We start from the raw sequence: 24,798 nt of genomic DNA, 5'->3' as shown, positions 1-24,798 counted from the left end.
TTTGATTTATGATTTGAAATACATAAATGTAAAATAAATTTAAAAGGAATTGTTTTAAAAATAAAAAGGTAACCCTCAACAATTTCACGTTCCTCGCTACTCCTCACGCTTTTGGATAGACTCTTCATTTTGATTTTCGCTTTGGTGCAACACTGTGTATTTATTAAAACGAGCGGTGTAGATCGGTGAAATTTGTGCTGTTTTGAAACTTTTATGTATTTGTGAGCATTTTATCTACTGTGCGAAGCATCACATTGTTTTTGTCGATTTTTATATTGAAACCTAACAAGTCAGTCAATTTTGAGGTAAGTTAAGATCTGTACCGCTTTTGTACAATATTTCGTCATGTTAAAATTCAATTTCTGCTGTTTGAAATTTAAATTGATTGTTTTATTTTTAATTTAACTACCTATAGCTAAACAAACTTTTAATTGTTGTGAATTAGTGACAGAGTGTTCAAAATTTATTCGTATTTGTTGGTTGCAGCTTGAAATTTTTGTTATGGTAGAATTATGTGTTAAAAGTTTCGATTAAAGTTTTATAGCGTGTGTGCTAGTGAAAAAGTTTTGTTTCCATTTACGTGTTTGTTTTTATAGTTACTTAGATACTTATTTAAAAGTTTACTAAGCATTCAAAAGCAAAAAACAGAAGGTTAGGAAATTATGTGAGGTTAATAACTTCAGTTAACGATAACAAAAAGACGTAAGTGACTGAATTGTGTAGCATTGCCAAACCTTCATTCTAAATATATGAATAAAAGTATTACAATCATCTAATATTTATTGTATATTAGATGTTATTACTATTTTTGTTTAGCCTATTCTCTAATCGTTAAAAGAGGCAAAATAATTCCATGGTTACATGGATCTCATCCTATAAAAGGAATTCACGGTCAATTCAGTCTGACTAACCATAGTATAAAGTTGTTATTTATAGCTAAAACTTTGTATTTTTAAATACCTCTATATATCTAAACACACAACATTTACTTTCTCTTGGCAGTATAAATCAGTGCTATATCTATTTTTTTAGTATTTAGTAGTCTTCTAAATAACTCTAATCTACATTAACAAGTCTATTTTATTTTCATAATAATAAACTTAGAATATTTTGACAAATAAACAATGTGATTCTATTCTTATTCTAACAGTTCTAGGAAAGGTTAATTCTGCCAACTGTTATTTTTTTGAGTAGATAGGAATCTATCTGTATTTTGAATAAGAGTGGTATGCCATTTCTTTCTGACAAAAATTCCTACTGAACCCTATTCCTTGCATAAAGATTATATATTGTATAAGTATAGTAATAATTTTCAGGTGTTCATTCATAGTAATGACTGTACATCTTATCTAATCTGGACCTATTGAATCATACAAATTACGGAATTTGGACTCTGCAATTCTGACTTCAGCCGATTTTATTTATTTAAAATATAGCTGTAACTACATCTTTTTTCTAAACCAACAAAAAGTCTTAAGCTGTAAACAATATTGCCATGTTAAAAAAATATAACATGAAACTGCACTCAGCACTACACTAGTATCAAAGGTCCTGATTCTAATCTTAAATATGATAATAGACTTTGAATCCAGTATCTTATTATCAACCTTTTTATTAATATTATTATCATTAAACGAGTTTTCACTTAGTAGATAGTATTCGACACACCTGTTTGTCTATATAAGCACTTATAATATCCAAAAAACTTCACTGAAAGTTGCATAAAGGGTTGGGAGAGATCTCCTAAAGCTGAACCTGCGACTTTTACAAGATAACATAAAAATATTTGTTAACTTTCAAGGTAAGGTTTAAGCTTATATTCTTTTTCAGGTATAATCATGAACGACACTAAGCTGTATGTTGGAGATTACGGGATTGGAGATGGAACTCAATTGTTGTAAGTCAGCTTTTTATAATTTTAAAATATTACCTTAACCTTCCAGTTTCTGAATGGCTGATTCAAACTATAATTCTCATTTTCATAACTATTGTTAAAGAAGTCAGTTCTGAGATTTGTAAATTGTTTAGCCTTGTAGTATCCAGAAGGCTACAACATACGGACATACCCATTACAAAAAAGTAACCCTTTGAATGACTGTGTATTAAAGATATTTTCTTTTGCAGTGACATGGATATTTTATCAGAAATTCCATCATTTATACCTTCACCTGAGTCAGAAACTATGGATATTGCTCGTCATGCTAACATGGAAGTCAAATTTCCTGTAAGTAGACCTTAAACAAATCTCTGTTTGCCATATTCATAACCAAAGTTCATTATTTAACCAATTTTCTTAGTAATAATTACCTTACCCTCATTTTAAACACAGAAATCCCTATGCCGCAAAAAATCTATTGTAAATTGTGAAGTTAAATAAATATATTTTGTTACTTAGTACTCCCCTGTCGGCCCACCTAAGAGGAACAGTTACCCCGGCGAACTGAACTTCACAGTTGAAGTGAACAGCCATGATGTACATAAGAAGACATTCTTGGTAAGTACTGAATGTTTATTTCAAGGACTATACTCAGAGAAAGTCAGCTCTATGAGTTAAAAGCTAAAGATAAGACTATCAAATAATTAAATATAATGTGTTATGAGAAAGGTCAGTTAGGTATATCAATGTAGGTCAAATAGTACTCTCATATCTAAATATAAATTTCAGTGACACATTGTGACACTAGCTTTTACTCGTTGTTTCGCCTATGTTGATGTTGATTGAGAAATATTTTAGTTAAATCTCATCTACTGCATGTCTTGAGCCGATACCACCGATGGGTTCCATTTGAACTGCATATTTAGGGCACCCCAAATATGCGGCAAAAGGACTGAACGAGCAAAAAGAGTTGATAAGAACTCGTTTTAACCTATTTTATTTATCAGGAGTATGTTCCTCAGTTATTCCCCATTTATTATTCTTTGACAGTGGAAAGTTGACATTAGGGTTCAAAGTTCACTTGAAAAATCGTAACATTTTCCCCTTAGTACTCGCACATGCTCAGCCGTATCTACGTGGACATGAAGTGCAACTTCAGCGTGCAGTTCAACTGGGACTACCGCATCTCGCCGCACATGTACGTGCGCAGTACGGTCGTGTTCTCGGACGAGCCGCAGGCCGAGAAGCGAGTCGAGAGGTGCGTGCAGCACTGCCACGAGAGCTCCAAAGCTGGTGAGATATCCTACTCATATTATAAACGTGAAGTTTGTGTTATTTTATATTTATTATATTATGTTTGTTACTTTCACTCAAAAACTACTGAACGGATTTAGAGGAAATTTGGTAAATAGATAGTTTATAAACAAGAGTAACACATAGAGTTTAAAATACCCATCATCTCCGATTTGTAGCGAGAGGGCCGTGGGTTAGACCTAGAATTAGACTTAGCCTTATGTTATGAACTTTTGAAATAAGCTTCCTTAGCGTTCTCGCACGACGTGATACAGGGTACTTTCAATCGATCAAAGTCCACACATCTCAAGCATGATTTCAGTGCAGACATTCTCAGTGGTGATTTTAGTCTTCAACTAATACCCAAGTTTTAATTCAAGTAGCACGTTTTCAGGCAAAAATGTTAAAATAATGACTCTAATAGAGCGGTTCAAAAAAATTACATTCTTATGGCGAAGAAGCGGCGCCAAAGAGAAATCTTTCCATAACATTCATCTTTGCAAGTTCAAAGTCCTGGTCCAAAGGTTATTTAGCTCTGACGTCATACTATATTTGCGCAAAAAATGATATCTTATAAGAAATTTATTTATAGCAAAGCGATAAACAATAGATAAGTATTTCTTAATATCATCATTATTCAGCCAACCTGGGCCATCTGTAATACATTATTATATTATTATAAAAGATAATCGTAAATCTTATCGCATAATATTTATAATACCGCTTAAGACATAATTTTGTGTTATAAATATTATGAAATAATTACTTATATTTTTATATCTACAAGCTTGTATGAAGTAAGGAACAAATTTTCTTTCTTTTTATTAACACATATATATTAACACCAAATGCTGTAATATTTTATTATCAAGTACAGAAAAAGTTAGTACAGTTCATACAATATTTTAAGTCAAGTTCAATGGAAACATATAATTAGATTAGCTGTCCCAGCAAACATTGCCATTGTGAATACTCTTTGGGTATGAAAATATATTACCCAATATGCACACAACATTTCATGAGAGTTGCTCGAGCCGTTTTGGACGAGTTCAATTCTGTACACCGTGATAGGAGAGTTTTATACATTCGAAGAAAACAACACTATGAACTTAATTCTATATGCCATCTCAACAGGTATCAAACCCGAGATAGCCAGGAACGTGCTGCACTCGTCCCGCGAGATCGACGCGCAGGGCGTGTACTACTGCGGCGACGTGGACGTGGCCGACTCCTGGTACTCCGTGCTCGTGGAGTTCCACCGCACCAGCGACGAGCCCTGCTCGCACGCGTACCAGTTCACCTGCAAGAACTCCTGCGCAAGCGGGATTAACCGACGAGCTATAGCTATTATATTCACACTCGAGGATGAATAGTGAGTGTTTGTGAAGACTTTTTTAGTACATTGCTCCTTAAAGGCCCGTTTTACAAGTAAAGTAGGGTGTTTACACTGGGTCCATGATTCGCACTCCAGTGGACTCAAAAGTCGACAAGGAGGTTAAAAAGACATATGAGTAATCTTATGTTTGCATTTCACTTATGTATCCGGGCCTTCCCAGCCGATTTCGAAAAAAAAATCTAATTATATTAATTTCTTATCTTGAATAGAAAAAATATTCATAAAAAACCTTTACTCATAAACCATTTCTCCGCCAGTGGTCGGGTCTACGGCCGTCAGAAAGTGGGCGCCAGAGTCTGCGCCTGCCCCAGACGTGACCTACTCAAGGACGAGACGGCGGAAGGCAAGTACAAATCTGGCAAGAAGAGGGTGTCTTCTAATGAGATTGACCCTCCGAAAACCAAGAAGATAAAGATGGAAGCCGTCACAGATATCGATGATACAGTCTACAAACTGCCGTCGGTAAGTCTTTTTTTCTTTTCGGGTGTCTAATAGTCCACATGACATTTATTTACATGACTAACAATGTTGTGGTGTTGTGAAAACTATTCAAAATTGGTTTCATGCAAAATTTTTGTATGAAGTCACTATTACATTATGACATATTGAAATGCAGGTTCCTTCTAAACTTTAAGTAGCTTAACTAAAGTATCTTGTTTTAAAACACAGAAAAACTTCTATTTTTGCACTGAAACCGTCGGCGCTATATTTATTTATTATTTTCTAAGATTACATTATCTATTGGAAACACCAGTTAGCTATTATTGATTACACAGGTCAGATAGGTTATAAAGAGTTATCTATCATTAGGATTAGTCATTCTGAAACCTGTGTGATATTCAAATACGAGCGGATTTAAGATACTCTAATATTTTTATCATGAAAATAGACAAATACTGCGGTACCTTCAATTTTATGTCTATGTAATAAAATCATTGTTTATCATTGCCCACTGATAAAATCAATATTTACGATACAATTTGCGTATTTAATAAATAAATTTTATCGATGCATGTCATATTTACTATCTTTAAACGAAATCAACGGTTTTTAGATAAACAACTATTAAGGTTCCATAATTAATAAGTAATTACTCACATTAAGGGTTAAAGATGAAAAATATTTCCAAGTCGCTCATAAATCGGGAACTTGCGATTTTGCTGATATTCTATCAAAAATAAAATATATTTTTGATCTTTGCCCAACATAGGTATCAAATAAGTTGCATTTAAAATCTATAAGATAAGGAGGACTTTGGACCTCACTTTTATTTATATTTCATAATATTTCAAGATTATTAGTTAAAATTTAAAATAATTCTTGATTGAAAACTTTTAATCGTATGACTACGCACTCAAAATTAATCGTAATAATTCGCATAGTTCTATCGCCCGTTTAAACTGTTATTCCCACTGCCCTGTATATAACAGTTACGTTAAACTGTTCTTTTGTTACCAGCTCCAAGTCGTCGGCTCCAGAGCGATGCTGTCCGGTCTCAAAGTGATGCTGGAAATGATGGAGTTGGCCGCCGAGTGCCGGAAGACCGACCCCGCGGCCCTCGCACTCTACCAGCCGCATATAGCGCGCTTCAAGGAGACTATACAGACACTGGAACACGCCAGAAACACAACACAATAATGTTCGTACCTTCTAGCTATTAATTAGACTACTATAAGATGATACTTAATCTTAAGAAAACCAGTTTTTATTATTATGTTTTAATTTGATACAACATTTTCATTTTTTTATGTAATCATGATATTTTAGTACAAGTAGTGCCTAGTATGGTTATGACACTGCTATTTTATCTTGTTATCAATGTTTGTCATAGCAAGTTCCACATATCTGATTATTAAACTCGCAGAAGAGAATCTGAGTTTTAACCACCACAACATGTACAACAGCACAAATATTCATTCTTCTACACTGCCAAGCATCTATAGATTATGTTTACATGCATCTGAAATTTGTAATTTATCTTCTGGTAAGCCACAAACCGCTCATATCTCAAATCTTGCAATTTTAAATCAACTGCGAATATCATTTTCAAGAGAGTACAATCTTGAGTACATATTAGGCAGTATTAGTTCGCTCATAAAATAGATCTAAGCAATAAGACCACCTATTGTCATAAACTTGAAAAAGTTATTTTTTGGTCTTTGTCGACCTCATGTTTACCATAGCACCTTACGAACATGTCAAAAGTGTTGCAAGAGATACGCAATAAGATATAAGGAAAGTTTAAGAGATTATCAAATTCGATTAGACTTCAGAGCTGCAAGCTAAACTGCACTTAGTTGCATCGCAGTTAGAGTCGTTATTTACATTAACTTTTCGCCATGAAAACCTGTATAATATGTAGTTTTTTAGTGTTACAATGTGAGGTCGATTAAACCAAATTATAGGCACTGCTTCACAAGTTACCTCGAAAACTTTAATATTCTGGTCCCACCCCTATTTAAGTCATAAACCTAAGTGCTTAAACAATAAGCATTGATTTGTGCTAATAGACATAAGAAGCAACTTCTTTACAAGGCAAAAATAGGTAATACAGTGAAACGCGTCATAGTGAAAATAACGAGTTATAAAAATAGACCTTAATGCCATGAAATAAAGTTATGAATGTGTTGACACTGAATTCATATTTGCTGCCTTAAGGTTATACTACATTAAAGTGACACAGCAACAGCTCTCTGCCGTCTCGAATTCAGGAAATGCGCTCGTTTTGTAAGTTACTTTATTGCCGCCACATTGAAATGTGAGCCCTATGCATAAATGCCCAGTTGCAGTGGTATCCTTGCTGTACTGCTATAATGTGATATGACCTTACATCTATAAACCGTTTTGCGTAGTCCGTCTTTAGATTATATTGTGTTTATCATATTCAAGTTGTCATGCAGATAATTACGGTATGATAAAATGTTATACTAATAATAAAAGCCTGTTAAAAAAGCAGGAAAATTAGGATCTGGTGTCCCTTAATAGAACAATACAATTTCGTTCTCAAATAAAATAGTTCTCAATGAAAAATACTAAAGCCATAATTTAAAAACCAAAACTATCAAATTATAATTATAGACCCGTCATTTGCGTTAAATAAGACTGATGTAATACTTAGTTCATTTGGTGGTGGCTCTACGTTTTGTTAATTGAAAAATAAACATAAATACGATTTCATATACATTTTACTGCTAGTGAAAAATATATGGATAAGTTGGAAAAAAAACATGGAAAATTAAAAAAAAAGTCGAATTTATGCTTATTGTTGTCTTTACTTAATTTTTAGTTACTATGTTTTAGAATATCATGTTAGTAAGCTAGAATAGGAATAATGACAACTGTGCCTTATTAAACCACCTTTGTATCTTGCAATATGTTATATATTATTATTATTAAATAAATACATATAGATTATGAAAGTTAATATTTACGTATTACTATTTTTAATACTGCAACTGAAAAAAAACCAATTAATTGTGCTTAAACGAATCGGTGCATTTGAAACACCCTATAAATAAATTGCTCACTATATACTTAGTTATTTGTACTGTTGTTATAAATATAAAATATATTCGAATGTATTTTAGTCCAATGCGTGTTATGAAGGTGGAATAGGTAGACAGATAAACTTATTTAGATCTGTGCAATTAATATTATTTTAAGATGTTTTTGTACTAGTATTGTTACGTAAGATACAATTGTGGTTGCTTATTTCTCAAATGACCTAGAGAAGTTACATTTCTACAGTCGCTAAAGCTGAAGGAATTGCTAGAATGTATGGAAGTCTTTGTCACGAGACTACGGACTGATGTCAATTTCATACATTTAAGTAATTTCTATCACACTTGAAAAATGTCACTTTTCAAGGTGCTGGACAAATGTACCTCTATTCGAAATATATTCCTGCAGTGTCTATATCTTGAATACAAGTATAATTAAATTTAAATACAGCCTGTATTGATAGTTGTAAGAAATAATTATATCTGTTTTAGATTATAAGATTGATTGTTTATAAATTTCTTTTTTAAATGTAATTTCAGATGTATTACGCACATTCATGTTCAAATGTGCCTAATATGTGTCAAATTAGCCGCCTTATTACTATTATGGATACTAATAAAAATGTTCGGAAGAGGAAAATTTTGTTTTTGTACTGTCCTTATAATAACATGTCTACGGTATCCTACTCTAAATGTATGAAACATCAGGGTTAACACTTATAGAACGTTCACACGAGACAACGCAAACCTTAGAAAATGTTTATTAGTAAAGAGGTCTACAGGCTTAGGCATGTGACTATCGTCCTACAAACTGAAAGTGGCTCATTTTGGTTGTGTCGCTGGAGAACTTAGTCTAAGGTGACATAGTAACACAATTAAAGGTAAAAAACTCCATAAAACATCTAATTTTTTTCAACATCTAATTTCATTCACATCTCTTGTCTAACAACAATGGATATTGCATCAGTTGTTCCTACGAAGCAAATGATAGCGATAATGTTGTGAATGATAAGAATTTGCCGACATCATGGCAACCGCGTGGTTCACTGACCAGATCCGTAAACTATTGCGTGGGGGCGCAGTGATACAACCTAGCACTATTGAATTGCAAAGGGCTATAAAAATCTCTCACCCAACTTTATCGATATACTTAGGTATTTTGCGGCGTTGTCACTCCCGTATAGGCCTTACTAGCTGTTACTCGCGACTTCGTCCGCGTGGTAAGAAGATATAAGTTAGGAATTTTTGAACGGAATAATTTAATAATTTATTAATTCTAAGATGAATAATTTTCCCTATTTTTTCCACATTTTCCATTGTATCTTCGCTCCTATTAGTCGCAGCGTGATGGTATATAGCCTAAAACCTTCCTCGATGAATGATCTATTCAACACAAAAAGAATAATTTTAACCAGTAGTCGGCGAGATTACCGCGTTCAAACAAACAAACTCTTCAGCTTTATATATATCTTCTAATATATAAAATTCCCGTGTCACGATGTTAGTTACCGTACTCCTCCGAAACGGATAAACCGATTTTTACCAAATTTTATATGCGTATTCTATTCAGTAGGTCTGAGAATAGAACAACATCTATTTTTCATACCCCTAAGTGATAAGGGTTGCTCAAACTAAAAAAAAATATTTCATTTTTTGGACGGAATTCTTTGTTTTTATTTTTTATAATGTGGCATTAAAAATACATAGGTACAACTAGAAAAAAATCGGCAAAACAACTTTTGCTGGGTCAGCTAGTTAGTATAATATAGATTATCAGCGCAAGTGCCAAAATCAGAAAAACTAACACGGCTGCTGTTCAGAATCTGTCATGGATGTTACAGGCCACTGATGATGATTAAGTCATTTAGTAGATACCCATTGTACCTATCTACTTTCCACTGTACCATATCTACTTGTCGCTTTAAATTTCTTATATCTCGTCTTTAGGCAAACATCTTTTGTATGAACATATAAATTCCTTAGTTAATTTCCACCGCGGGGAATCTATGTATCTGCCAAAAGCAAGACATCTGGGCCCAATTCAATTCTGCTATTTACAATGGCCCGATGGATGAATAAAAATTGTCTTAAAATGACACTTTTTGTATTCTCTTAAACATTTAATAATTGGAAATTTCTAGTATGGGACGGTACCCTCAAGGTCAATATATAATATATAGAATTTTCAATTATTGTGTTGGCAAAATGCTCAAAAGAATAATTATAAATTTAGTCCAGTTGCCATTCATTGAGCGGTTCTCTGCACACCATTTAAGCATGTACTCAAAAATGTTGATTTACATTATGTTCTGTGCAATTCATGCGGGGTTGTGACGTCGTATTGAGGTCAAGTATGGATGGATCTAGACATCTTAGCGTTTTTTGTAGTAAGGAATAAGGAGTGAAGAAAATATTTAGTGTATATTGTTTGTTTATGTGCATTACATAAACTGTATTGTAATATACAGGTTAGGATAGAGCATTTTATGACCATATACACGGTAAATATAAGTATTATAAGTTAGCCTCTATTACTGTTTAGTTTGCATGACCGCAAAATGAAAACATTCACAAGTTAGTTATGACCCACTTTTGTGTATAAGTAGGTTATCAGAATATGGTATATAATAATTAACCAAGCAAAAATGTACAAAAACCAATAAAGTAAAACGAAAAACAGGTAAAAATATAATATTTCATTTTTATATATTTTAACTTAAACATAAATTTACAACAATTTGAGGTCTCCGGTCACTTTATCAATCATTTTAACAGGTGCTGGTCCGATACCGACGACAGTGATTGAGTTTGGTGCTATTTGTGTTCTTCCGGCATCTCTAATAGTAGTTGTAATCAGTCCCATTTTCTTAGCATTGTCAGAAATTTGTTTCAATGACTCTAATGAGTCTATCTTAAGAGCTATTTTTGCTTGGCCAGTTCTTAACCAGGTTTTCAAGATTGAAGGGTCCTCTTTTAAAGCTTTTTCATAGGCACCTACTGCAGCATGGCCACATTGAGCTGCTATTTTGCCTTTAGTCATCTGAAGGTCTGTTCGAACAACTAAAACCAGTTTGTATTCGCCATTTGTAGCATACTGAAATTAAATAAAAATATTATGCAATAAGGTTTTTAATTGTTTATGTATTTTGACACAATATGTTTGTTTTGTTACATATTTAATTAATTTAAAACAATTATTGCGTTGATAATTTAGATTTATATGCTTCTTTATGACTAGCTATCAATAAATGTATGTATAGGGAAAATAATTTTAGGAATTTTTTTCGTATGAGTTTGAAAAAAATTTTAAAAGTTTTGTGATAACTTGATAGTGATAAGCCCTATATATAATAATCACTTTATTCGTCCAGAAGATGTAGACGTGGTATTTTAAGTGCGAATTAAATTTTAAGGTTACTTTTACATGAGCAGTTTAAATACCGTGTAAAAAGACGTGATAAGATTCTTAACTTATCTCTTACCTTTTTAACAGCTTTCGTTGTATCAGCAATGTTTGTTAAATACTTTCTTAACGCAAATAATGAAATACCGAGACAAAGACCACAGCCAACGCCGGTGAAAAATGATAAATTAAAATCCATTTTTTGTTTTGTCAGAATGGTTGCGCTTTAAAATTTGCACCTAATGAAAGGTGCTTTATCTTCTGCTATAAATTAGAACCTAAAACTTAAAATTTTAATAGGGTTAAAATACGCATTGAAGATATATGAATTTGACTTTGACAGTTCCTTTCATTTGGCAGGCAGATAGAAAAAGAGTGACTGAGTGACTGAAGTGAATAAAATCGGATATTGTGTCTTAAGTTGAAAAGAGACAGGACTATGACAAGAATAATGCTTACGATATGAGAATGAGGTGACTGGAAAATTTATTCCTGATTGCCACACCACAAAATTCATTGGGAGTAGTAGAATTTGAGAATAGAACTATTGCTATAGTTGCTAAGTAACAAATTATGTTATAGTTGACGTGGTATCAACTATTTAAAATCCTACATAGTTTTTTAATTTGTTACAGGAACTTGATATATTACATAATTTCAATCATGAAGAAAACCAAGGATTTGGCTCCTATCGCCATACCACATGGACCACCTGTGGAATCCACCTCAGAGTATTTTAAATCTTTGATGGAAAGCGACAGGATGGTAAAGTAAGTAGGAGATACCTACTTGTTGATGTTATCACGTGGATAATAATGACTTTGGTAACTGCATTCAATTACATTACATTACTTTCACAGTAGGTTAAATCTTACCAGTTGGTCTTGGAAGAAAAGTCGTGTGTCCGCAATGATTTATAAGGTCAAAACACGACCATTTGGATAATTAAAGTAAAACTGACCCCTCGTAGTCTGTAGTCTTCATGGCTACAACTGGTCAGCTGGTCAGGGTTTGAAACAGAGATCTATCAGCTCCTAAGACAGGTTTAAAACCATTATTAATTGTATAGGAAATATCCAGTATGGGATGTCGCACGTCCAACACCACAGGTCTTAATGGAAAAAGCACGTCGCGATCTGATGGATGCCGACGAGAAACTGGCAGTAAAAAGAGCAGACGAAAAAAGAAACAGAGCCATAATGGATGCAAAGTGGGAAGACTTAAGGACCAAAGAGATACTGCTTAAAGAGTCCTTTATAAGTTTCAACAAAGTAAGAATAAAATATAAAAAAATGCAATTTGCTTCTCCTAATATGATATTTAATCTTTGGCAGACTTTAGGCTTAATTAATTGCCAGTAAAAACCTGCACTAAGCTGCGCACATGTTGCGTAGTAGATTAAAATTGCTTATTAGTACCGTCTCAGATGAATTCGAAACAATCCCAAACGCTACTCAAATTACGCATATCGAGTAGCCTGGTGCTTATCGCTCCCATTGCTAAGATATAACATTTTTCTTCAGTTCATTAGAGAAAACCAAGAGAAGCGCGATCGTGCTGAGCGCAAGATGCAGGCGGACAACGAAGTCCTGGAGCGTAAGGCCAGGGACACGGAGGCCATGAGACAGAGAGTCATCGAGATGGAAGAGGTCAAGAAACTGATGGAGCAGCAAGTTCAGGATTATACTATTTATGAGGTGATTATTACAACTTTTAAACATAACTGCTTCTACAAGTTGTTGTTCTCGCTCTAAACTTTAAGTAATGCTTCCAGACTCATTTCGTTTTGCTTTGTGCTTTAATGATTAGAAGAAAATATTGTCGATATTCCTGATCCCCCTCTCTCTGATCCTTTTTGTAATTTTGATAGAATTAATTTCATTTGTTTTTAGGATTACCTGATGTCGGTTGTCCACAATTATCCTGAGTTCAAACAGCCTCTTGATGTCCTTAACCGTTACGAAGCTTTGGGTAAGATATAATTTTGTAGTTTTTTTGCACTACTAACTAGAACGATGATCTCAGTTTTGTTCCGTTGAAGATTTATTTTTGCGTAGATCAACTGACAAAATCAGTTTTTTAAGTCGTAAATGGATTGATGGAATCTAAGGACAGTTTTAAATAATTTATACAGCCACAGAATTTATTGCATTTGACTCTGTTAGCTGCTGCCAAGTCAACCCTGGCCGAGCGTCAGGAGCGTGACCTGGAGATGTTGGAGAATGCGCGCCAGGAGATCGCCTCCCTCACCGAGGAGAAGAAACTCTTCATCATGGGCCTAAACAACACTCTAGCTAACCTCAGGGTAAATTTCTTCAAAAATTTGTCACAGTGCCCAAAAGCTTTTTCGTTCGTTATTTGATTAAAATTTTGTTTGCAGTTTTTTATATGAATAGATCCTAGAGTTACTGAACATAATGCCAGGCCATAGCTACCGAATACCGGAACTTTAATGAACTTGAATATATCTACATCTGGGTTTCTGAGTAAAACTTTTTAATATTTATTGTTCATTAACAGTGGCGCTACGACAAAATACGCAACCGTGTGATAAAATGGGAGCTTGCTTTGAATCGCCTGAAGGAGACCGCGGCGAGACGTCACGTGGAACTGTGCCACGTCCGATCTGCCATCTGGAGTCTGTATGTCAAGATCTGCAAGCAAAAGGGCCTGTCCATCGATGTCGATACTAATGATTTTGAACAACAGCTTGTAGTTATCATGAGAGCCTTACTCGAACTGCGTCGGATTTATAGGATTGCACAGAAGAGGTCCAAAGAAAAGTACGTAATAGTTTTGTGTCATGGCTAATTTGTGTTTCCTTTTTTATATCATCGAGCTATTGAATAATTAAGGTATGTACTTACAGATTAAGTTAAATTGCATTATATTAATTGATTGTGATTAGACACGATTTAGTTTTTTTGGAGGTGGCGATTAAAGGCATAGGTGTTAGGCATAAGTGCTTTACGTTGTAGTTTTAACTGTATTTAAAAATGCTCTCTTTTCAGGGACGCCGAGTCGATGCATACCAACTAACCAACGTGTGCAGTAAGATGCTTCATCTCTGAGATGCCAAAGTTTTTCTCTTACTTATTAATACATTATCAAAATTATTTGATTACTATGGTATATTTGTAATATTGTTTAATTTTTAATAAATACTTTAAAGAATAAAATATTGTTTATGTGAATGTATAGTCTGAATGTGTAATGAATGTATGCTACGAAATTGTTACAAATGTCCCGGCAGCTTCGAATTTCATGTTTGCTCCGAATGTCAAGTTAGCAAAAACTGGCAAATAGGCTATGAACTGTGCTCCGAATGGCAGAAAACACTACGAATGTCAAGTTAGTGACGAATGGCAAGTAGTTTGCTACGAATTGTCTTCTGCTACGCGGCTACGAATCTCAAGAGTGCTACGACTCTAAATTGAGCTACAAATGTCAAGTCATTTTTTTGGTTTGGGGAATCCTCATGGGTGGATATGTCCATGACGATTCTTCGCGGAGAAGAAATAGATAATGTTAGAATCTTACTGCCTAAACCAAAAGCGCCATACGTTTCCGCATTTGGTCAGTTCGGTGCCAATGCACAGAACGAAATTTTTCATGCACCATGACATTTGTCATAGTTTATAGCAAAAATAATATTTAATATAAATAAAGTTAATCGCTAATATGGCATACCTATACCTACTTAAATGGAACAGAGGGTATTTAATTTATAATCCAGCACAATTACAAACAACTTGGAAACTCGTAAGTTTGTAAAGAGACCAATTAGTCCGCAGTAGATAATTGTAACCCTTTCCGTTAGTTCGTAATTAGTTGGCATTTTAATTGGCAAAGTTCTAAAGTTCTCGTTAATCTTTATAAGGTGCTTTAGGAGCCTTTCATACAAACTTAAACCTGCGAATAATCGTTCTCATAATTTTGTCAATGTAGGAATTTGCCACAAGTTGTCAGCAGTCGCCTTAGATAGTTACATCTACCTATATGAAAACCTATGTCTCGAAACAACTCAACGAGCTCTTCATCAATGAAATATTATATGGAAGACTGCAATAAAAGCATTGTACAGTGTAAAGACCCTTTTAAATCACGATTTCCTATAAAAGCGACAGAGTCCTCTTTCAAACTGTCGTTTACATTTGACATTATAACTTCGACATGTTTCGCAAAACACGTCTTGAAACAACTTTGAATGATGAAAAATCTGAGCGCTATCTACAATATATAGTCACGCCATTGAAGATCGTTGCTTGCTGGGATCTGTTCCCGAAAACAAAGGACGAACGTCGAAGCCTTATCAACTATGTCTACTTAGGAATCGTTCTTTTCGTCCTAACTCACATACCGATGGTACTAACAGTTCATTTGTATACAGAATGGCAAGACATTATGTCAAGTTTAGGCACAATAGCTGACTCCTTACCTCTGATAGTTTCTCTAATAATCGTGGCTTACCACGCTATGTACCGAAACCATTTGTATGAGTTAATGGAGTTTATGGACAAGCATTTCAAGTACCACTCGGCGCGAGGACTGACCAATATGACGATGGCTAGAAGTTGCCAGACTGCGCGCAAGTTTGGCAGGATTTATACAGCGTGCACTATGTTTAGTGTGACTATGTATGCTACGATGCCAGTTTTCATTCATTGTAAGTATTGTCTTAATTATGGTCTTTAAAAAACTGCAGTTAAAACGATTATTCGAAAGTTTGGTTCAATTAAATCCCCGTAGCTGTAATCTGAAATCCTGCAGAGTTATGACAGTGAGACATTTAATATAAATAATCTAGATTTAAAAATAAATTTCCGGTTCTATAAATTTTATTGAAATGGTTTCCCTAAATAGACGAATAATAGGCGGCAAAAGAAAGAGCAGAGCAGTCAATATGTCGACAATCATGTTCACAAATCGAAACATAAAAAGGCACTAGATATGTACCTACTATGTATTTTTTTTAACTATTTTGGTACTATTATTAAGTTACTACTTACTGATAACTTTCAATGAGTTTATTGGGTAAAGGTATTTTATTTACATAACCTTTTAGGTATAGGATAAGAAAAAGACGCGGTTCTATTATCATAGGTAAACAACGGTCATTTGGGAATCCCAGAATATTACGCAATCACTACAATTCAAGCAAATTTGACTCGTTGTCAATTAACTTGGGCCTTACAATACAGTAGTAGATTTTTTGTTATAAATATTAACGGAATTTCGACTAGTCATGGTGATTATGTTACTTTAGGTTTATAGGTCAATAAAACGGGAAAACACATTTCTAACATCGGTTATTATTTTAATTTTTATCATGGCTCTAGATAGCGACGACATTACTGGTCTATTAGTTAGTGACCCTGACTGCTATTCCGGAGGATGTGGGTTGGATTCCCACCCAGGACAATTTTTTGTGTGATGAGAACGATGGTTCTGAGTCTGGGTATAATATATCTACATATTATATAATGTACTTATGTATTTAGGAATATTTATGTATGTTTATCGGTTATCTAGTACCCATAACACAAACTTTGCTTACTTTGAGACTAGATGGCGTTGTGTGAAAGTTGTGGAGTTTTATTAGTAAAGTGAAACTGACAGAATGAAGTATTTCAGTGGCAAGGAAATGCTCTACTCCGTTTGTCGTCCAAAATAGCAAGTAAATAATTAAGCCAACACAATAACTGTTTCAGTTTGGACAAAAGAGCCGATTCAAGGATGGATCTACATGGACATAACTCGTTCACCATTTTACGAGATAGTTTTCCTGCACTCCTGCCTAGCGCAACTGTATGTTGGCCTGGCTATGGGACAGTTCGGTAAGAGAACTTCAGGTTGAGAATTCGTATAAATAGTAATGTAGTTAGGTAAACTGTTATCTGAGTAGTTTATAGTTGGTTTGTTCTTTTAGCTCTAATTTTTGGTTTTTTGGTAAGGCGGGGAAATCCTTATGGTAACCCATTCCCTCGGGGGAGGAAATTGATAGTATACTCCTACTGACTAAATCAGAATGCAATTCTTCATACACAGACCGTGAGCTTCCATCGGCCAGTAGTGGGGGCGGTGGGTCACTTACCTTTTTAATAAACGACCTTTTAGGAATTCCATCGAAAATCTTTTACAATCTAATAATGTGAACTGTAGTGCCGAAGAATGTCTCTAAAGAAGCGATATACCGAAAACCTATCTTCCCCAGGAGTATTTTTCGCATCAAACTCAATCTTGATCTGCGGGCAGCTGGATCTGTTATGCTGCAGCTTGCGCAACGCGCGTTACACCGCGTTGCTGCAACACGGCGTGAAGCACGCTGCGATCGTGGCGGCGCACGGAGACATAAGGGATGACGAGAAACATAACTATATCTACAATGAGTCCGAGATGATAGACTCGACCTACCATTATGATAGGAAGATGGTAATTTCTAATTCTTGTCAATGTTGGCAATAAAATTAAAAATATATGTTAAGTAAATAAAAACGTTGCTTTTGAACGTTTTTATGTTGCGTTAATGATTTCTTCCATATTTCTTTATTCTAGACTCACAGTACTGCGGGTGCGAAGACTCAGTTTGGTATGTTTGAGTGGTGGAGTATTTTTTTCTTACATCGTATTGTCTAAATAAAAAATCTTCAAGTATGACTCTACCAAAATATGAGGCCCACAAGATATAATATCGGGGACTTGTCATTTTGTTTATCACTAAATGCTTATACTTTGTAATAATAATATGGTGGTGTGCGGTCTGGAATGTTTTTTTTTCTCATTAATCTTGAATAATCACAAGCTCTCACATAATTTACTTGCATTCAACCACAATCTTAATTTCGTTTACTATTCAATTACCTACCTATACTCCCTCAGACATATACAGCCCGGAGTACGACTCGGCGACAGTTCAGGCGCTGAACGACTGCGCGTCGTTGTGTCAGATTGTGAACAAATATAAGGAGAAGTTTGAACACTTCGTGTCTCCACTCCTTGCAGTGAGGGTGGTGCAGGTCACACTGTACTTGTGTACGTTGCTGTATGCTGCGACGCTGGTAATGTCACTGACTATTGAATATTGTATTTTTACCTATATTTCGTATCCTTCACTTAAACGAATGATATAAGGTTCTTATTAAAATTATGAACAACTTTCTCAGTAAGCGTGCAACTTGATGCGCAACGTGGTACATGTTGTTTTCTTTCTTACAATAGTGAGCTTACATCTCGGGCCATTCCGCGTGGTTACTAAGGGGCATGTATTGCAAGATGTTATGCCTTTTGTCCCTTAGTGTATCTTAAGTTGAAATTGTCATTATTATTCATCCACAGAAATTCGACATGATAACAGTTGAGTATTTGGCTGCAGTCGCTCTGGACATGTTCGTTTACTGCTACTATGGAAACCAGATCATATTGCAGGTAATTAATGTTGCTTTTGGTTTTGAATGTAGCGTTATAATAAATATGATACTTGCTTTTTTAAGATTACTTCGCTCTAGTAAATGTTTTTTACTCAGTCTATTCTCATACCAGGCGGATCGTGTCTCGACGGCGGCCTACCAAAGCGCGTGGCACACGATGGGCGTGCGATCCCGACGAGTCTTGCTGAACATTCTTCTAGCAAACAGGAGACCTGTAGTAGTAAGAGCAGGGCGCTTCCTACCAATGGACCTGCACACTTTTGTCGTAGTAAGATAACTTTTTCACTGACAATTCTACTAAAATGGTAGAAGTCGAATAATTGTTGAAGAAGGATTTGTATTGTCGTTTACTGAATGGTTTTGCTTTCAGATCATAAAAACATCGTTTTCATACTACACGTTGTTAGTCAACGTCAATGAAAAATAAGAAATTAACAGGATTTTGATTTTGATCTTGGACTTAGACAGTACCTAGGAATATCACGTTAGTCCAGCATGGTAGTAAATAAGTATGACTAAATAAATAAAAGATAAATATTTCAGAAGTATTTTATTAAAGAAATTAATATACAATTCTTTTCATACATAGATCATTGATTCAATTTGATCAGCAATCAGCCGCGGGTATCAGTCTAACACATTCAATAGCATTAAATAATTATAATAAAAAAAAACTTCAGTTATCGCTACCCACGAGTCTTATGCGACCTTCTCATATTTACGTATGGTAACTATCGGTGGAGTCTGGCAACACTGATGCTTTTAACCGCTGATTCTTCAATTCAAGTTCATTTTTCTTTAAAAACCATAGTAATTCAAATGTATATTGAATATAATTCTACAAGTTGTTTGAGTATTTTAATTAACTTTTACCATCATCGCCACCACGTTATAAAGAATCAAGGGTTAAACCCGCTCAGGTACTCTAAACAGTATAAGCGACCATCACATTTGCGTGAGGTTTAGTGCGAACTACGATCGCATAAGACGTCGGGTGTAAAAGCAATGCTAGTTCTATCAGCCGACCAGAGGGGACGGCGTTACCTTTTATAACTAACACGCCCACATATTGACCACTTGGCTCAAACTTAAATGCTTAAGTTATTGAAACCCTATGTATATTAAACTATATTCTGTAAATGCTTGGCAAATATATTTATGGATCATTTATTGGGGTTTAGTAATCGCTACTTAAACTTATTGCTACAAAAATGTAAATTACCTTAAGCGAACTAATACGCATATTCTAGAACAAAGTTATTTCCACTGGGAATGTACGTATTATGTCGATAAGCACGGGACGTATACAATATTGTAGTGTATCTAACATAAGGAAGACGTGTCAAACAGTTCTAGCATCGTACTTGGCAACTTATAACCAAGTGGGTGCAACATGGCGGGCGCTTTGTTCATAATTTATTAGCAACATACTACGGCTTCGTTACGATATTTATGCTTACTACTTAACCATACTTCCAATATTTTTATCAATGAATTATTCTTGTCATCATTTAATTTAGTGCGACAACTTTGACAGACGGACGCCACCATGCGACACTGACATAATCTCAATAAAAAAAGGGTGCGACAAAAGTCGCACGAGTAAATCGCAGGCGAGATCAGTCGCCGAAGTTGTATTCGCGCATAACTTACTTACATGTTGTTGGATATTGAATACGACACAAGCATACAGGGAGCCACTCATACATACACGCATTTGCACAGACATCATTACGCAGCATACAAGTGCATCCGTCCACATGTGACACTACGACGCCCACAGAGAGTCCCAGAACCGACAACTAGACCGCCTTACATAAACAAACAATCATTATAAACACATTGGCAGCTTTCTAAAATTTGATATCTATCAAAATGGAGAATGTTTAAAACGTTGGAGGAGTTACCATGACGGATTAATATTTTACAATCAACAAACATGATCAGAATTGTATCTATATGGGGTCACATTACAACGATTGTAAAATATTGATCAGTCACATTTTAAACAACGTCAAAGATAAATATCTAAACGTATTCGTCCGCGGACACAATCGCCCAGCAATTGATCAAGTGTTGGACGCGCGAGGAGGACAACGGTATGAACAGCGAGACGTTTACACCTTTGCAAACAGGAAGACAGCATTCCATGGAGTCAAATTGTGTAAAATTGATGTTCGAAGATACATTTGTAAACTTTATTACTTTAAACAAAGTAATATCATTTATAATGAAACATCTCGCTGTGCATGTGTTGATTAACATTCAATGTAAACCTTAAAGAGAGCTAGAAAGCTATCGCTTAACTTATAACACAGGATTACGCCATTAAACCATTTTAAAAGTAAAAGGGACTCGATTTCTTCAATATTGGTGTGAAAACACCTGTTACAGGAATAAACGCAAGTATTTCGTAATACAATGCTATTTATAATCTTATTGACAAAACGAATGATTTATATTTCAAATAAAGTTATCCTAATCCAAAGTCCTTACATTATAAAATATTCGCACCAACCAGGAATTTCGATATCCATTACGAGTCCAGTTAAATGAATAGAGCAACGAAACTCGCAATGGATATTAGTTTTAGGAGATTGTGAAATGAATTTGTTGTTATAGAGTCCCTTTTGGTGTACGTAATGTATAAGAGTAAGGTGGATGGTAGTGGGGGTCCATGCGAGGCGGCGGCGGGCGGCGGCGCGGGGCGTTAACTGCCATCGGGAACAAACAAGTCATATGTGAGACGTCAATACACAGAGACAGGAATGTTTACTTCTATTCCACATCAATATATATATATATTAACTGTTTTATATGAGTCAGTGGCGGCGCGAGTGTTTGGGCGACTACCACGTTGCCTTGTTTGGCATTTCGACTGTTCGTATTGTGAGTCCCACCGCCTACGCCTCGCGCCGCCGTACGGAAGACATACATGCACTAATATACAAGAGTTCATACAGGTCAGGTTGGAACGACAATACAATTTGTACAACGTGAAAATTAAATAATGGAAAACTAAAAATACAATAACATTTCATTAGGATTATTGACTAAGGAGTATTTTTTTAAAGCTCAACAGTGTAAATAAAAAAATATTAAGATTTCTTTAGTTTCCCATCATTTTTATAACACGTTGAATATTATGAAATATTAAAACCAGAACAGTTCAGCACTCTTACAGATAATTTTGAAGAGAATATACCTACTTATTATAATATTTTTGTACTCTGTTCTTTCAATAATACTGAATACTATAATAACACACTATAAAACATGTTCTTTGTTAAAATGTTCTAAAATTTCTGCTAGTATTAAAAGTGCAATTTTAGAATCATTAGGCTTTTTAATGCGTCTTTTAGTTTGTGCTTGCAACTCCAGTGATTGAGTGTTACCATCGCAAAAAATATGTATCTTGTTAATAATGTCACGATGCATTCAAACGACACACATCTACCTGTACCTTAGCGTGTGACGGCTTCATATATCTCTGCGGTCATAAAATATATTAAAGAAATGAATACAGCGACTTTAAAGGAAACGGTTTTATCAGACGTGCATAATTATTATTAATCTACCATATTCCCATGATTTTTGAATTGGTTTATATTTGATATCAACAAGAGACACATATTCGGAAGTCCATTTATGGTCATAGAAGGGTAGTCTGATGGATGGTAATCACTGGGCGTGCTAAAGCCGCACTGCACTCTGACTGTATTGCCAGATGACAAGCTCCGCTCTCCCGCGCTCACCGTGATCTCAAGGCTTCACGTTAAGGGTGATACGTAACAATACGTACGAAAATTCAAACTACCGACATTAATGGGGAATGCTTTATTTTAAACGTCACTTAAATAATTAAACGTACACTACATTTTAAAGCCCCAGCTTTTTGCATTACATTCACTTAAAAACTATTTGTTGAATACAATTTAACATTACAATAGCCAATTCAACTTTGTTTTGACCCTACATTTGGCATACAATTGGACAATATTGCGTTCATTTCATCTGGCAACACAAAGCGTGAACCAGCCAACCTGGCAATACTGTAATGACTTGTGTGTAACAAACTGACAAATTCCGCGCGTATTACCGAAATTATTTACTAATTTTTCAGGATATTAGCTATGTAAACAAACGACTCGCTTTCAAAATAAAATTATTGTGTGTGCTGCACTTATCTGAAGCGGTGTCCATCCCTTATTATTAAATTTGTAAAAGTAACTGATTAGACAGTTAGCGGCGTCGAACTTATTTTATGTAAAGCGTGTAACATCAACTGCATTGGCCACTTCCCCAGATAAAGTCGCGGCACAGCATGTCAATACACTGATTAGAGCCGGGTGGTTTGTTTACATTCGCCAAGTACCTCATTGGACTATATAAATATAATCGTTCTATCAGTTGTACAGTGTGTAGGACAGGTGTATGGACTCACTTCTTTTTGTTCTTGGGCTGCGCACGCGGCGGCGTGTTGGGGCGGCCCATATTGAGGCCCGAGTACAGCTTGCGCTTGTCCGCCGGCTTTAGGATTTGGAACGAGCACATTAACGTCTCGTCCACTGACATAAGGGCTCCTGGAATTAAAGGTTAGACATTGTTTAGGTTAATGATATAAAAAAGGTACAAAATCCTAATGAATAATTTGAGCCAGTGGGCAAAAAAAAAATTTGGATGTTAATTTTAATTATAACGAATTTTAAATTCCAATTAAACGTTAATCTTGCTTAGTTTCTGTCATACAATGTGCTACTACGCTGACAGATCGATACTGAACTAGATTCCTCGATGAAGATGACAGTTTCTAGCATAAATAATGATCCAACGATGGTAACATGCTTACGCAGTACTTGGAAATATTAAGTTTAAAGATGTAAGTACACATACCGGCGTTGTCAAACTCGCCGCAGTAGTTGGGCGCAGAGAAGAGCGTGACGAGCTGCCGCTTGGCGAAGAACTCGTAGCCGTCCTCGACGACCTGGTGCGCGCGGCAAATCAAGTCGAACTCGTGCTTCGACAAGAACTTGCCGACCACCTGGAAACGAGAGTTATCACGTGTTATAACACTATATTACACATATACCATGTAATGTTCGAGCTTTAAGGATTGCTGCATACTTTTTTGGCATTATAAATTTAAGGTAATTTTATTTTCTTCAAGGCTGTTTGGGTATTTTTGCTTTCAATACAAGGATAAGATAAAGCTTTATTTTGGTGAACCATTGATAAATATGTCTCTCCGCATCTATTTCATGATTTCGAGTGAAATTAATTTTGGATACAAGTGGTAACCATCGCTTTAAAATCAAAAACACTCTTGGGGAGTCCACTAGGTAGGATATGTATGGGTTTAATATAAATTGTTTGATAGAAACTGTTCCATAATCATTTTTCTTTAACTGTTAAAATCTTGCTTCATAGTGTGCAAAAAAACTTTTATTTCATAGGGGGGGATCAGGATCTGTCACTACTAAGTTATTTATTTGGAAGCAGTGCTAGCACGTGGTACTTGGTACTTGGCGAGTATTACCGCAGTATCTAACGCAAACAGAGTAATCAGCGGCAGACAGATACGGCGCGCAGAGGTCACACACGCGGACTACGGACGCATTTGTTTACTAGTGCACGCATTGATAACTTTACTGATATATTACGCTATGTTCTCTCCGAGTCTCACGTTAGAAATTATGAGTTTCTTTTACAGATTTATGATTTATTGTATTAAGAATAAAGGAATATTATTAGGTATTCGAATATCTCGAAAAACGGTGAGATGTGTCGAATAAATAAAAAGGAGTGATGAGAATGCAACCGTAAAGGAATTCGTACGAAAATGGCTTGGATATCAGCTTTTAATATAGTAAAAGAACGTCGTAAAACATTATATAAGAATCTAT

General features: G+C 35.1%; 5 protein-coding genes across 5 annotated transcripts in view; 3 read left to right on the top strand and 2 right to left on the bottom strand.

Annotated features, from left to right (window-relative positions):
- Positions 1-120: 120 nt before the first annotated feature.
- LOC113502856 (cellular tumor antigen p53) lies at positions 121-8,705 on the top strand. Its single transcript, XM_026884586.1, has 8 exons — positions 121-305; positions 1,831-1,897; positions 2,125-2,224; positions 2,396-2,494; positions 2,986-3,169; positions 4,304-4,541; positions 4,823-5,027; positions 6,024-8,705. Exons 2-8 carry the CDS (start codon positions 1,839-1,841, stop codon positions 6,201-6,203), a joined length of 1,065 nt encoding a protein of 354 aa, XP_026740387.1. The 5' UTR covers positions 121-305; positions 1,831-1,838; the 3' UTR covers positions 6,204-8,705.
- Positions 8,706-10,740: 2,035 nt separating this feature from the next.
- LOC113502996 (peptidyl-tRNA hydrolase 2, mitochondrial-like) lies at positions 10,741-11,846 on the bottom strand. The gene is made up of 2 exons (XM_026884777.1): positions 11,548-11,846; positions 10,741-11,159 (listed from the first exon to the last, which is right to left on the bottom strand). Exons 1-2 carry the CDS (start codon positions 11,665-11,667, stop codon positions 10,794-10,796), a joined length of 486 nt encoding a protein of 161 aa, XP_026740578.1. The 5' UTR covers positions 11,668-11,846; the 3' UTR covers positions 10,741-10,793.
- A 178-nt stretch (positions 11,847-12,024) lies between these two features.
- LOC113502994 (coiled-coil domain-containing protein 42 homolog) lies at positions 12,025-14,647 on the top strand. The gene is made up of 7 exons (XM_026884775.1): positions 12,025-12,238; positions 12,538-12,739; positions 12,992-13,165; positions 13,361-13,439; positions 13,634-13,773; positions 13,989-14,251; positions 14,480-14,647. Exons 1-7 carry the CDS (start codon positions 12,132-12,134, stop codon positions 14,505-14,507), a joined length of 993 nt encoding a protein of 330 aa, XP_026740576.1. The 5' UTR covers positions 12,025-12,131; the 3' UTR covers positions 14,508-14,647.
- Positions 14,648-15,520: 873 nt separating this feature from the next.
- LOC113502998 (putative odorant receptor 85e) lies at positions 15,521-19,373 on the top strand. The gene is made up of 8 exons (XM_026884779.1): positions 15,521-16,134; positions 17,180-17,305; positions 17,683-17,900; positions 18,024-18,057; positions 18,348-18,526; positions 18,804-18,893; positions 19,008-19,163; positions 19,266-19,373. Exons 1-8 carry the CDS (start codon positions 15,642-15,644, stop codon positions 19,320-19,322), a joined length of 1,353 nt encoding a protein of 450 aa, XP_026740580.1. The 5' UTR covers positions 15,521-15,641; the 3' UTR covers positions 19,323-19,373.
- A 59-nt stretch (positions 19,374-19,432) lies between these two features.
- LOC113502997 (serine/threonine-protein phosphatase alpha-1 isoform-like) overlaps positions 19,433-24,798 on the bottom strand; it is a 30,188-nt gene continuing 24,822 nt past the window's right edge. The window contains exons 3-6 of the mRNA XM_026884778.1: positions 23,789-23,936; positions 23,340-23,478; positions 22,359-22,385; positions 19,433-21,609 (exon numbers count right to left, since the gene is read on the bottom strand). Of these exons, the coding sequence (XP_026740579.1) occupies positions 22,376-22,385; positions 23,340-23,478; positions 23,789-23,936 (297 nt within the window). The 3' untranslated portion in view covers positions 19,433-21,609; positions 22,359-22,375. The remainder of the gene's footprint in view (positions 21,610-22,358; positions 22,386-23,339; positions 23,479-23,788; positions 23,937-24,798) is intronic.

Source organism: Trichoplusia ni, chromosome 18, assembly GCF_003590095.1.
Source record: "Trichoplusia ni isolate ovarian cell line Hi5 chromosome 18, tn1, whole genome shotgun sequence".
NCBI classification, from domain to species: Eukaryota; Metazoa; Arthropoda; class Insecta; order Lepidoptera; family Noctuidae; genus Trichoplusia; species Trichoplusia ni.
Note: the sequence above shows the minus strand (reverse complement) of the source record. Positions and strands in the feature narration are given on the sequence as shown.

Bases quoted from the DNA above. Each gene is read 5' to 3' on its own strand.
- LOC113502856 (XM_026884586.1), top strand. From the start codon at position 1,839: ATGAACGACACTAAGCTGTATGTTGGAGATTACGGGATTGGAGATGGA. The intron at 1,898-2,124 runs GTAAGTCAGCTT...TTTCTTTTGCAG, and splicing joins GGAGATGGAACTCAATTGTT to TGACATGGATATTTTATCAG. The intron at 5,028-6,023 runs GTAAGTCTTTTT...TTTTGTTACCAG, and splicing joins CAGTCTACAAACTGCCGTCG to CTCCAAGTCGTCGGCTCCAG.
- LOC113502996 (XM_026884777.1), bottom strand. From the start codon at position 11,667: ATGGATTTTAATTTATCATTTTTCACCGGCGTTGGCTGTGGTCTTTGT. The intron at 11,160-11,547 runs GTAAGAGATAAG...ATTTAATTTCAG, and splicing joins CAACGAAAGCTGTTAAAAAG to TATGCTACAAATGGCGAATA.
- LOC113502994 (XM_026884775.1), top strand. From the start codon at position 12,132: ATGAAGAAAACCAAGGATTTGGCTCCTATCGCCATACCACATGGACCA. The intron at 12,239-12,537 runs GTAAGTAGGAGA...TTAATTGTATAG, and splicing joins GAAAGCGACAGGATGGTAAA to GAAATATCCAGTATGGGATG. The intron at 14,252-14,479 runs GTACGTAATAGT...CTCTCTTTTCAG, and splicing joins CAGAAGAGGTCCAAAGAAAA to GGACGCCGAGTCGATGCATA.
- LOC113502998 (XM_026884779.1), top strand. From the start codon at position 15,642: ATGTTTCGCAAAACACGTCTTGAAACAACTTTGAATGATGAAAAATCT. The intron at 18,894-19,007 runs GTAATTAATGTT...TTCTCATACCAG, and splicing joins GAAACCAGATCATATTGCAG to GCGGATCGTGTCTCGACGGC. The intron at 19,164-19,265 runs GTAAGATAACTT...TTTTGCTTTCAG, and splicing joins ACCTGCACACTTTTGTCGTA to ATCATAAAAACATCGTTTTC.